This window comes from Adiantum capillus-veneris, chromosome 14, assembly GCF_014529385.1.
Source record: "Adiantum capillus-veneris isolate H3 chromosome 14, ASM1452938v2, whole genome shotgun sequence".
Lineage (NCBI taxonomy): Eukaryota > Viridiplantae > Streptophyta > Polypodiopsida > Polypodiales > Pteridaceae > Adiantum > Adiantum capillus-veneris.
Window position 1 is genome coordinate 28209528 of NC_140944.1, and position 13339 is coordinate 28222866.

The 13339-nt window shown below is 42.2% G+C and overlaps 1 protein-coding gene across 1 annotated transcript in view; it reads left to right on the forward strand.

Annotated features, from left to right (window-relative positions):
• The first annotated feature begins 6120 nt into the window (after positions 1-6120).
• The window catches only part of LOC147442142 (uncharacterized), a 28551-nt gene continuing 21332 nt past the window's right edge, over positions 6121-13339 (forward strand). Inside the window, exons 1-3 of the mRNA XM_086529596.1 lie at positions 6121-6533; positions 7352-7436; positions 7733-7830. Of these exons, the coding sequence (XP_086385722.1) occupies positions 6336-6533; positions 7352-7436; positions 7733-7830 (381 nt within the window). The 5' untranslated portion in view covers positions 6121-6335. The remainder of the gene's footprint in view (positions 6534-7351; positions 7437-7732; positions 7831-13339) is intronic.

Sequence of the window (13339 nt, forward strand, 5' to 3'; positions counted from 1 at the left end):
ACTATCTCTAGTACATGACAACAAGGGCTGAACAAAATCTTCCACAAACACTACATCCTGTGAAACCAAAATACGCTTTGTTTGCGGATGATACAACATGTAACCTTTGCTTTCGGCACTATAACCAACAAAAATACATTTGACAGCCTTATCATCCAATTTTTTGCGTTGTGTTTGTGGCACCAAAGCATATGCCAAAAAGCCAAAAAACACGCATGTGCTCAATAGAAGGCTTTCTATCATACCATGCTTCATATGGAGTAATAGACTGCAAAACTTTTGTAGGACACCTGTTAAGTACATAAGTGGCACACATGATGGCCTCAAGCCAAAAAGAATGCGGCAAAGCTTGAATTTTGACCATACATCGTGCCGTTTCGGTAAGTGACCTGTTTTTCCTCTCAGCAACACCATTTTGCTGAGGTGTATAAGGCACTATACATTGCTGTTTTATCCCACGACTAGCTAGAAATGCATTAAATTCATGAGACATATACTCCTTCCCTCGATCGGAATGGAGGTTGCCCATACTGCATTTCGATACATTTTCAGCCATAGCCAAAAATTGTTTGAAGTACATAAAAACTTTGGACTTCGCTTTAAGCGGAAATACCCATGCATGCCTAGAGTAATCATCAATGAAAGTCACGAAGTAAAGGTAATTACCCAAGGACGGAGTTTGCATGGGCCCACAAACATTACTATGCACAAGCTGCAACCTGCATGTGGCCCTAAAGTGAACCATCCTTTGGAAACTTCGAACGCTGCATCTTACCCAAAATACAACCTTCACAAATATGTTTGACAGGTGCTTCAAGAGGCGGCAAAGAAGCAACCATATGAGATTTTTGCAAACGCAGCAAACTGGAAAAATTCAGATGCCCAAAACGTGCATGCCACAGTTTTGCATCTGAAACAACCCTTGAATCTACAATTGCATTTGCAAAATTTTGTCCACACTTGTCATACAAAGTGAGCTTATACAGCCCACAGCACAAAAGGCCAGATGCAACAATTTCATCACCCAAAATTGAGATCATGAACTGTACATCTGTCATCCACAAATTTGACTACAAGTCCAAATCTAGCAATGTGAAAACTGCCCGAAATGAGGAGAAACTGAGTGAGACTAGCACGTGCTATATAGCACAACCCACAGTAGACTATATGGGACTTGTTATACAGTAATTGGCACTTACAAAAATTTTGCACAAAATGACGAAATTGCCTGTGCAGACTTAGCTGAAGTGGAAACGGAGGTCGAAATGAGCCCGAATCAAAAATCTGAGCAGACTGAGCTCTATGAGCACTCCTGAATTTATGTCGAACTGCGAACGCTTGCCAAAGCTCACAGAAATCAAAGAAAGTGAGTAGGCGTGTGTTGGAGATGCTGGTGACTAAGCCCGGGAGGACGCAACCTGGCTCTGATACCAATTGTTGGTTGCAGAGAAATGCACACAGCTTGGAGAAGATGAAGGAAGCTCAAGGCACACAACTGAGAATATATTACTTAGTGTGCAATGGAAAGATAGATTGCCCTAGAGTGATGGGCGTAGATACAATGCACGGGGGAAAAAAACTCCTAAAGTGGGAAAAAAAGGCCCCACCGATCCTAGTGTGTCCACACGCATCACTACCACATGTATATGGTAACAAGGGCTTGAATTCAATCGGCTAGTCAAGTGGGAATTGAGATAAATAGGAATAATCCCAAGAGTTTTAATGTTGTAGTAATAATCCCAAGAGTCAAATTTATGAACCTGCCTTGAAGAGAAGAAGAACAAGGAGAAGAAGTAACATAACTTTCTATTATTATCTTTCTCTCTCTCTTTTGTGGTCAAGAACAACCCCAAGAGATCATTGTAACATGGGAGACAACCCCAAGTTAGCTCTTCCATTAATATTCCCTTGTCACCATCATGCATCGCCTAGAAAAGTGAGCAACATGTAGCATCAGACGTGTGACCTCAATAGGTGGCAGCACATCAACAACATAGAAATAGTGCCGAAATAGGTTGTGAAAAGGCCATGGCATGACAAAAAAAGAAAAAAATAGCAACAACAATAGACATAGGGTGAGCATAAAAAAAATATTGGCACAAGCGTTAGGGGGAGCAGGCGACTGGTGAGGTTGGTGAGAGAGCTCCACAATGGGTGCAACTAAACCTCCTCAAGTTCTACTCACACAAATTTCCCTCCTTATGTGACAAAGTTGCCAATATTGAAAAAGCTATCTTCTATGGCCTCCTTAGGGTTATGAAAGAAGCCATGGTTCCTCATCACCCAAATGGAATTGATTTGTAAAAGGAGACTAACCTTCTTTCAACCGGATTGGACTATCTTGTTTCCCTGTGTATTGCTTCGGATGAATTTCTCTTGGCCTCACATGGCAACCCATCATAGGGTCTGCAAACAAATGCCATGATAGCCTGAGTTTCCCACTGTCCAATGAAACCGATTATTATCGTGCAACAACGAGTGGTTTATGATCATGTAAGCATGTGCCTCTTGTGCACCTCATGACATGCATAAGGCAATGGAATCCTCACCTCAACCATCACATGGCGGTGCCACTCCTCCACCTTGCCTACCCAAAACACTCGCCTCAAGAAATGTTCCTTATTTTGAACAAACATTGTCAATCACCAACCCTTTCCTGTAATTTACTTTAGACCCATATTCTCGGGTCTCCAAATTCTTTTGGATCCCTACTTTCCACTTTAGTCTCCCACACTTCTTCTCCTCTTTTCTTTTTTTTTAAAGAACGCACGCAGCCCCCCCCCCCCCCGCCTTAAAACCCATCTTTTGCCAATAACAAATCCACAACCACACCTTTTCTTCCAAAATAGATGGGCACCCTCTTCCAAGCCTCAAATTTTGTAATACAACTCAACACATCTCTCCTTTACCTTAACTTTCCCCTAGCAAATCCCAATCACAACCACTCTTTTCCAAAACCTGTTTTGAGTGCCCACCTTATAACATGCCAAAAGCTCGCTTTCAAACAGTTACAACCAACCCCTTTTGGCAAGATCTCTCTCTCTCTCTCTCTCTCTCTCTCTCTCTCTCTCTCTCTCTCACACACACACACACACACACACACACACACACACACACACACACACACACACACACACACACACAAACAGAGATTCATGGCACTTGAATGAGTTTTTGCAAGGCTTATTCGTGATCGAAAAGGGTCTCTCTTGCTCAGTGATTACCCGCAACATTGAAGCTCACCATATCTTACACGTAAGCTCTCACTCTCATAAGCTCTCTCCAATAGCATCCTCAAATGAGCTCGTCAAAAGATAAAGCCACAACACCGTATCCCATCCTCACTATCTTGAGGACACAACTACCATCACGAAGCAATGGCATTGCACGATATCCAAACAAAGATCCTCAAAGAATATGTAGTAGGAGATGAAATCTGTTGGGGAGTTGAAGTTGAGTGCACCCTTTCAGAAGGACACACAACCATTGATTATCTAGTGCCGAATACACTACGAGTTTGGCATGAATATGTGGAGGGCCAACCAGAATTTGGGACCGACACCTAGCCACGTAGGAGAAATCAAAGTCAATAGTAAGTTTAGGCAGCACAAGTGCAGATTCTTCGATTTAAACAACACATCTAATTGGTGTTGATTTTCCAACTTAGGCAACCTTAATTAGAAAATTATAATGTAGTGGCTGGCACCACTGCTACTAGTGTGACTTTGTCAAGCGGGGTATATGATGGAAATAATTTGAATTATATTGATGTGACATTGGATTTGGTTTATGATGTTGATGGTGACATTGCTATGGATTTTGGACTTGGTATTGATGGACTTTGGATATTGAATGATGATTGTGAGCCATGATATGTGTCAATATGTTGTACATGAGTGAGTGAAGGTGATAGGAAATTTAAATTGTTTAAGTTTGTAATATTTTATTTTTATATTTATGATATGTAATTTTAACTAGTATTATTGATAATTTATGATTTGAACATTACTAGCATAGCAACGAAAGGTAGTTGCTTCCTTAACGAAGGGGAATGTAATGGTATTTAATTATGATGTATATTTGCAGTATACAAGTGGAAAGCAGACTGATAAGATGGCAATAATGGTTTATGACATATGCAATTGAAAGATAGTTTATGGACATTTTATTACTTGAGAGTTCTTTACGAGAAATAATTATTTTATGTCTAAGTGGATGGCTATGATCATTGTGAGCATTGACTGATATCTATAAATAATATGTGCAAGAGGAAAATGCTCACACTTGCACAAGGGGGAGATTGTACCCAATGCTCAAGTCTCTCTTCTTTGCTCCTCTCTCTCCTTCCCTCTCCGTGCATGTGTAGCACTCTGCTCTAGGAGGATGCATGTACATGCTCTCATGTTCTCTCTTGCTCTCTCTATCTCTCTTTGTCTCTCTTTGCTATGTATCATGTCAGATCTTGTGTATCCATCATTCGTTAGGTATGTAGATTCATCAATTGTGTTGCTGTATGCTATATATATTGCAAGGACTCCACACATTCCTCTATTGCAGCAATGGTTGAGAAAAAAGGCTAGGCGTTACATAAGATTAATGTGAAGAATGTATTCTCCCACAACGACTTGCAAGAAGAGGTGTATATGGAGCAACCACATGGATGTGAGGATGTGAGACATCTCGAGTATCTATGTAACCTCAAGAAAGCATTGTATGGGTTGAAGCAAGCACCTAGAGCTTGGCATGAGAATATTACAACCTATTTAATTACTATATGTTTTTGTATGGATGATGAGATCAATCCTTGTATCTATGGGAGAGTGAGGTAGATATTGTACTTTTTGGGCTTTGAGATCATACACATAGAAGAGGGCACATGGCTATCACAAAGGAAATATGCATTGGATATGTTGTCAAAGTATGAAATGGTTGATTGTAACCCTATTTCTACGCCCTTGGATCATAATTTAAAGGTGCAAGTTGATGTGGGTGATGTTCTTGAGCATGCCACAATGTATAGGGAGACTATGGGTAGCTTAATCTACTTGACAATCTCACAACCAGATTTGAGATACACTGTTGGGCTTGAGAGCCAATTTACGAAGCTTCATCGGAAACCACACTGGGATGTGGTCAGGTGCAAAGTGTGCTATGTGAGGCACAAACAAACTTATGATGATATGTTAATCAGGGGCTATAAAACAAAGGGGATGTACTCAACATATTTTGGTTGACATATATGCGAAGTGTGCTTTATACTTAAAAGCATAAAAGAATTCTCATGGGCTTATTGTTTGGGAGTGGTCTCTTGGAATGCATTAATTGCAAGATATGCCTTGTACAGGTGGTCCAAAACGCTCTTTGTTAGTTTCAATGGATACAAAACGAGGGCATCACTTCATATGTGGTCACCGTAGCGGTATGTGGCATTATACAAGATGATTGGGTGGGCAAATAAAGCTATGCTAAGATTATTACTTAGGGGTTGCTGATAAATATGTTGACGTGGGAAGACAAAGTGATGACGAGATTGTTAATCAGGGGCTGTTGAAAAAGACATCATGCTTGGGAATGTTTTGGTTGACACATATGCCGACTGCAATGGTGTAGTTCCTCATAGATTATGCTACTGTTTGAGCAATTGAAAATGGACAACGTCGTTCATGACTATATTTGCCTCCAATCTTGGAATACTTATTTCATCCAGCTATCACACTACATTACGCATCTCCTCTTGTGTACAAGGCCACCCACCATACTAGTTTAGGCCTTCATGAACCTCACAATTCACATGAGGGACCTATCAAGGTTGATACCACCACTTGGACTTCATTTAACACAATGTAGGTAGTGTTTATTAGTGTTGTGGCCTCGTGACATTAGGAGCAGTGTTCAGGAAAAGTGTGCCTCAGCTTAGCCTTGAGCCGGTTGAAAAACCAAATCAGTCGGTTGAAGGGAGGGAAGAAAGAGAAAATTCGCTTGGAAAATTTCAAAAAATAGAGTTAATATGCAAAAAATACTGGTTATTTTGCAAAATTTCCTCTTTGAATCTATCCTAAAGGGAGTTTGTATGTTTCTGAAAATGATTTTTCTCGAACACTATTACAAATTCTTTTGATTGTTTCAAGCCAAAGTTGAAGTTCACAGAAGCTTCAAACACCTCTCCATCTGTCTGCGTTCTCTATATGCCGCCACTTGCAGGGCGAGCTCTACGCATGGAATCGCCCGCGCGTGAAAGTTTTTGTAGGAAGCTTGCAATCTTCATTGCCACAGCCTTCTTGTTTTGAAGAAATTCTTTTGGTTTGGCGAACTCTCACCCTCGCCCTCAGCGCGCCATGAGCCGTCTCGACACAGGGATCTCCTTGTCCACTGCAAGAACATCACGAACACACAGCTATGAGCGGCGCAATTCTCTTGTCTCTGAGAGTGCAAATGCGCGTGAGGCTGGAGGAAGTGGTAACCACAAGGTCACTGTTGATGTCAAAGATGACGACGATGATGTTCAGATAATCTCCCCACGATCTGTAGCTCAGGTAATGATTGTTTCTGCATTTTTTGATGAGGATGATGTCAGGTTATTGATAAGTTTGAACCGCTCCATTATTGCTTGAATTTGAGATACTCGATACACGTGTGTGATGTGTGGCATGTTTTTGTGACACTGGCAAGGAACGAGTGTGCTGAATTTGATTAGGATCTCTGCGGTTTCTATGCTCGATGTCTGTTGCAAACTGGATTAATACTGACACATAAACTAGTATAACATGTAAAAGTGCATTCAGTGGCAAGGGGCTTTCTAGGCGGCAAAAAGAGAGCAGTGCCTACACAAGGAAACTCCAATGAAACCTTCACAACTTCACTAAGTGCAATCAAGCATTGTTTGGGGGGGTTGTTGCTATCAAGCATTGGTTGGGGTTGTTGCTATCACCTCTTCTGTGACCAGTATTTTTACTGCTGTAGTTCTGACTTTGTAGAGCAGTCGAAATGTCTGTCACCACAGCTTGGGGTGCATTCTTAGGGTTTAGAATATGGACATGTATCAGAAATGAATAGAGGCGATTGGGCTGAATGTAGGCTTCAGTCGGGTGATTGGAATCCTGGTAGCTTCATGAATGCTGGTATGTCCTTGTATCCATCAAGGGTGAATGTATGCAATTGTTTACACGGCCTTACCAGTGAACAAAAGCATTTTTAGAATTTGTTATGTAAATTTTCGTTTTTTCTATCTTTTAAACTATCTCTTTACTCTGATTTCTTTCGGCGTTCAAGCTTGCTTGTGCTGATTGCTAATGTTTAAATTCACGATGAATTATACTGTTGGCTAATTGGTCTTCAACTATTACTTCCGTAGGCAAGGATGGCTAAGCGTAATCGACGCAGAGCAGCAGCTCCTTCAAGTACTCATATGGACTTGGAGCTCTCTCTTGGATCGTCTGGTACAATGTCAGAACTTTCATTGTGAAACATTCAAGTAGATTCTAGAACAATTAGGGACTTTGATGCCTTCATAAAGGGAAAAACTAACAGGCAGGCATTTTTTCTCCACCACCTTCGTCTGTATCTTGAATATGCATTTTGTCCTCATACTTCAGGAATCAGAAAGCCATAGTTTCAACTTGTGATGTTTAATCTTGACTTTCTTATAGGGGACGTAACAATTGTACTTTATGCAATTGTGAATTGGCAAGGATTTTGTTTGTGTTTTAACCCCATGTTTCTTTTTATCTTGTAGCTGTGCCATCTCGAAAAGCTTCTACAAGAGCTTCAAGGAATGCAGTTATTGATCTGACTGTGGGTAACGATGATGAAGTGGTTCCACTGGCTTTGGGGGTGAGTCATTGTTTGTTTCTTTCTTATTGGAAATGTTTGTCCTTGTCTAAGCTATCTAGTGTTCAAAGGACAAGGAAGCATTTAAGATGATCAAGTGATTATGGGCCTTTCCTGATGTGTTTTGTCCTTGGCTTTCTATTTTCTGACATTGAGTGGAAGCTCTGGGTTGAGGTTACATTGATAATGGCAAGGTAAGCAGCAACTCGTGCCCATGCCAGGGCCAAATTGACATGGCTGCCTCTAGATTGTGATTGTTTGACCAGGCTACACAATTGACAACCAGAAAACTTGTATTTGCTGCTTTTCGTAAACAATTTTCTTCATTTTAATGAGCAATGTTTGTTTGCTTATACCTGGTTTTAAGCGAAACCATGAGCCAGCGAGATATTATATCTGCTGACCACCTAATAGGCTATACCAAGGACATAAGAATACTCCAAGTTTCCATATAAGCAGGATCCAGGGCACATAGCTCTATGATGTGCTTCACATGAATGAAAGAGGTAGTCCTTTTGATCCTCAGGGAGTGGTGACAATGTGCTGAGCGTATTGGATGACCTTGTAGTCTAAACATAGAATAGTGCATGACGCTACTCGTCTTTGGCTGATAATTCTCAGTTAGTCGATACGATATGAGCCTCATGTATCCATTAAAATGAGATTAAAGTTGTGGGACACATCTGCAGGACGCAGATGATTATTGCAAACGCTCAAGGCTGGCCAGTGATGTGCATTGCTAAAAAAACGATATCTTCTAATATATGCAAGGACTCTAATTTTCAACTTGGAATAAACATATTTACATGGGGTGAGGAATGAAAGAAAGCAACACTATGGATTGGGGAATACGAGGCAAGAGAGTTCAAGCTGCCTACTTCAACAACAATGTCTTCTTATATACGCAAGGACTCTGATTTTCAGTTTGGAATAAAAGTATTTACATGGAATGAGGAATGAAAGAAAACAACACCATGGATTGGAGAATAAGAGGCAAGAGAGTTTAAGCTGCCTACTTCTTATATATGTGTGCGTTATATGCTTTTATAAAATATAGTGTGCGTGCGCATGTGTGTTTTCTTTATATGTATGTGTGTGTGATTCAACAAACTTCAACCACCGTTTCTCTTTTCCAGGATAATTCTCTCGTTCATCCAACATTTGAAATTACTTTTGCCAACGATAACTTCTCAAAAGTTTGAGACATGTGAGCAGGCATTTGTAGGGTATTCCAAGCATTTGGTGGCTTGCCAAGACCTTAGAAGGTATTCAAGCAAGGACTTGTATACAATTCAAGGTCGAGTTTTTTCTATAGTTTCTCCCTCCCAATTCAGAAAAAGATGTCAAAATAGAGAGGGATGTGCTCTCATAAGGAGTATGAGGGAGTCATAGCCTATTTGGAGAAGTTTTGGTCCATTCACTTGAAGGTGACTCCATTATATACATGACTTGAAAAGAGAAGATCAGGAAGTTTGGAGTACTTCTACCTCCACTTTGCAAGAGCACTAAGGCGTATCTACCCTACACACTGTAGAGGATGATGGAGTACAGATGAAGGCTTGTACTTCGATGCAAGGGCCACTTAATCCGCTTGGGCTTGCGAGAATAAAGAGAAATTTTTAGTGGTTTGTGTCACAAAAGTGATGACGTGTCATGCTACCACCCAAACATAAGAGAGTGCTGATGTGGCTAGTGTACGGGCAGCGAGCATTATGCGGCACGAAACGCGGGATTTGTACGGGTAGGATGTAGCAACTTTATGGTAGCTTTTTGGGGCGTGAGTTTAAGCAGGTGATAGCTTTCGAGGGTGCCCAACTCTTGGAGCAGTTGCTTTTGTATCAATTGCTTTTAGGCCGCAACGCCTTTAAATATGAGCCATGGGGGTTAGTTATGTCAAATCAGTACATGGTTGCACATTTGCAGAGTGACTCCTTGGCAGCTGTACTCTGTGGATTGTTTAATATAAAAAGACGTATCAAAAGGGGTGCCAGACTTTGGGGCCAGTGCATCTGAAGGTGAAACTTTGCCACTTCGTGTCTTGACTACAAGTGTGATATTCACTTTCAAGTTTAAGTGTTTGCTTTTTCAGTTTAGCTGGTGATTGTTGCAGTGATTTTACCGCCTTGCTTGTTAGAGTGGTAACAGAGCTTAGGTGATTGTCCTTCTCATAACAATCTGGCCCAAAACTGTAGCAATCGATTGTTGAAGACGAAGCTTTTGAAGAAGCCTTTTACAAAAATTGCTTTTTAAAGAAGCATCTCTAATAGAAATTTCTTTTGAAGAAGAAGCCTTTTACAAAAGCTGCTTTTCAAGAAAGCTGCGTTTTAGAGAGTTTCTTTTTGGAATAAGTTTCTTTTTTGGAAGAAGTTGCTTTTCGGAAGAAGCTTCTTTTAGGGAGAAGTTGCTTTTGGGAGAAGTAGCTTTTTCAAAGAAAGAGCTTTTTTGAAGAAGGTGCTTTTTGAAGAGATTGCTTTTCTAAAGAGGTTGCTTTTCGATAAAGTTGCAAAAATCGACAAAGGAAAAGAGGACATTGAGGGGAAAACAATTCCAAACTTGGCAAGGACTACCACTAGGCTTGCAGAGTGCCTGACCAAGGGGAAGACACGAAGTAGAGGATTGAAAAGCAAACAAAGCCAAGAAAGGATGTCACGTTTGCATTGCACTTGAGCCACGTGGACAAGCTTTTATTACAGGTTACCATCTGTCTTAGGTAGCTGAGGATCTAGCCTCGCACTTTGTGAGCCTCTAGAAGGACGTGTAAAACCGGCCTGCAGCTTTCACCTAATCTATACGTTGTTTAACTTTACCTGTACTTTATGACATAAAATATTTTCACGAATATACCTGTGACTGGAATTCACCACTTTAAACAATTTATGACCAGGTAGTAGAGTGCTCTCAAGTAGACAGCGACACCCTGTTGGCCCCAAAGGTTGGGGCCCTGTCACGTGACACATCCCAACCCTATGTGTCCGTGGACAAGCTACACCACAGCAGGGTTCAGTCAGTCCGATCAAGTTTAGATTAGCAGTGATCTGGCACTTTTGTGAGTCTATTCGTAGACCGTGCATGCCCAGTCACTTAGCATAGATGCATATCCTCCGGTTGCACACAACATGATCATCAGAATTCCCATCAGAATCCATTCGCATCGGTTAGGGGAATTTTCTAGTGCATTTAGCGTATTTACCTATTTATTGGGATTTTCACTTATTATTTTTAAGTGACTTTCCTACAAAAGTAGGTAGGGCAATTTTGCTAAGTTAATATATAAGCAAACCCAAGTTAGCACTTTCTGGCAGAAGAGGCAACAGGAGCTTCCCGCTCAACAGGCAACTTCTCAGCAAGACCCTCTCCGTACCCTCGGCGAGGCCACTCCCACCAAGCCAGCGTTTTCTTCACAGACTACCTCTCCCTTCTGGGCGTTGTCCACAACCTGCCATCGCCATCCTATGCTCCTCATACCTGGCGTCTCCATTACCCATTGGCAGCAGCAGTAGAAGATCACTAACGCTAGCATCTAGTGCAAATCTGCAGCGATTTCAGCCTTTGTAAACGCAAGGAAACCCCCATGCAGTTCAGCGTTTTAATCACCAATCACTAATGCTAAGGAGTACTGCTATCCAGCGTTCTCAGCAGCGAATAGACCCCCAGATTCAGCAGCGTTTTCCTTCTCCAAAATGCCAGCAGATCTCTGTTTGATAGCGTTTTTACAGAAGGACTTTCAGCCTTGAAGAAAAGCAGTTTTCAGCCTATGAATCGATATCAGAACCACCCCATTCAGTTGCAGATGATCCCCCAAGTTTAACCAAGGAAAACGCAGCCAAAACAGTCCATTTTCAGCCTTGAAACAGTCCCAGAAATTCAGCATCTAGAAGATCTCAGATTTCAGCCCAAGTCGCCGTCATCATCACCGTCGTCGTCATCGGCATAGTCCAACTTGCATCTGTCCATTGCATCTGCATTGTACGCATTTGTGCAATCAAGTAGACCACTCTCGCCGACGAGAGTAGGGCCTTCGGAGGAGGGTTTTACAAACCTCTTGGTGTCGTATCTCTTCTCTCTCCTTCTCTAAGTCTCATTCATTTGCACGCACAATCCATTCACTTTGTTCGTGACCATAGCATTCTCCATAAGACGGAAAGCTCTCTCTTTCCCTAAGAACTAAAAGGAACCTTGAGCAATAAAGATCACTAATCTTGAGAAAATACAACATTCATTCCGCTGCACCTTACATTGGTACAGAGCTTTGGAAGTGTTCTGTATTACTCAAGGAAAGAACCACAAGAATTTTTTGCTTGTTGCGATCGCACGAACCCAAGTTTACTTGGGCGTGGCGATTCCTAATCGTGTTTTGTTGAAGAGTGACAGGAATCCCAAGAAAGAAGGGCTTGTCCAGCCTCCCCTTGTGTCTCTTTTCACTTATTGAGAGCGGACCGTGCACTTAGCGGCCGGCCAATCGACGTGAGGTGGGAAAAAGCAACCTTGGTGTGAGCGCAAGGCCGCCAAGGGGTGCGCCCGCAGAAAAGGGTAGAACTCGGGTGAAGAGAAGATCCTTCTCAACGCGATTGGCAAGCGAAAGAAAACCTCAAGAACCCCAAGAACCCAAGCCCCTCAAGAACCTCAAGAACCCTAGATTCTCACGAATCAAGGACCTCAAGAACCCAAGTTCCTCGCAAACTTCAGAACCCAAGATTGTAGTGCATGGTCGTCACCCGAAGCGGAATGGATACTTCGCATACAGGTGATGAGCATGAGAGAGGCGGCGAAGATTTTCCCCACCAGGAGACTTTTTCGACCCTCCCCCTTCGCCATCTACGCCACGAGTTGCACTCACTCCTATGGAGATGATGGTCAAATCGATGTTGGACATGATGGCACAACAACAAGAAACGAATCGAGTTGCATTGGCACAACTCGCAAGCAAAGCAGAAGCACAGGAAGCCAAGGACCGCGAGCGCGATGAAAATCGCCTTGCTCAAGAACGTGAGCGCATTGCTCTTGCCGCAAAACAAGAAGAAAATCGGCTTGCTTTCGAATGCGAGCGCGATGAACGAGAGGCTCAAAGGGAGATTCGTCATCAAGAATTTATTTCCCACATCCTAGCCTCGAAGACCGAACCACCCAAAGATCGTGGGAGTTCGTCAAGTGGCGCAAGCCACGACGCGGATTCCAACCGTTCAGTCACAGAAAAGTCGACTTTCAGTAAGTATGACGGTAAGATGGATGCTACAGTTATTGATTCTTGGTTGCATCAATTTAATGCTTATTTTGCGACAACTAAGAAGACAGGGAATAGCAAAGTTTTGACGGCAGCTATGTACCTTGCCGGTGATGCCATCAATTGGTATCACGCATGGCAAGAGGCACAGCTAGCCGCGCACCTAGAGGCAGCCGACGATTTCACGCCCCTCTTTTAGTTGGACTGATTTCCAAGACAAGCTAAAGGCGCGGTTTATGCCACCTCAGTACCTCGCACGGTTGAAGGACGATTGGCGTGCTCTTAAGCAAA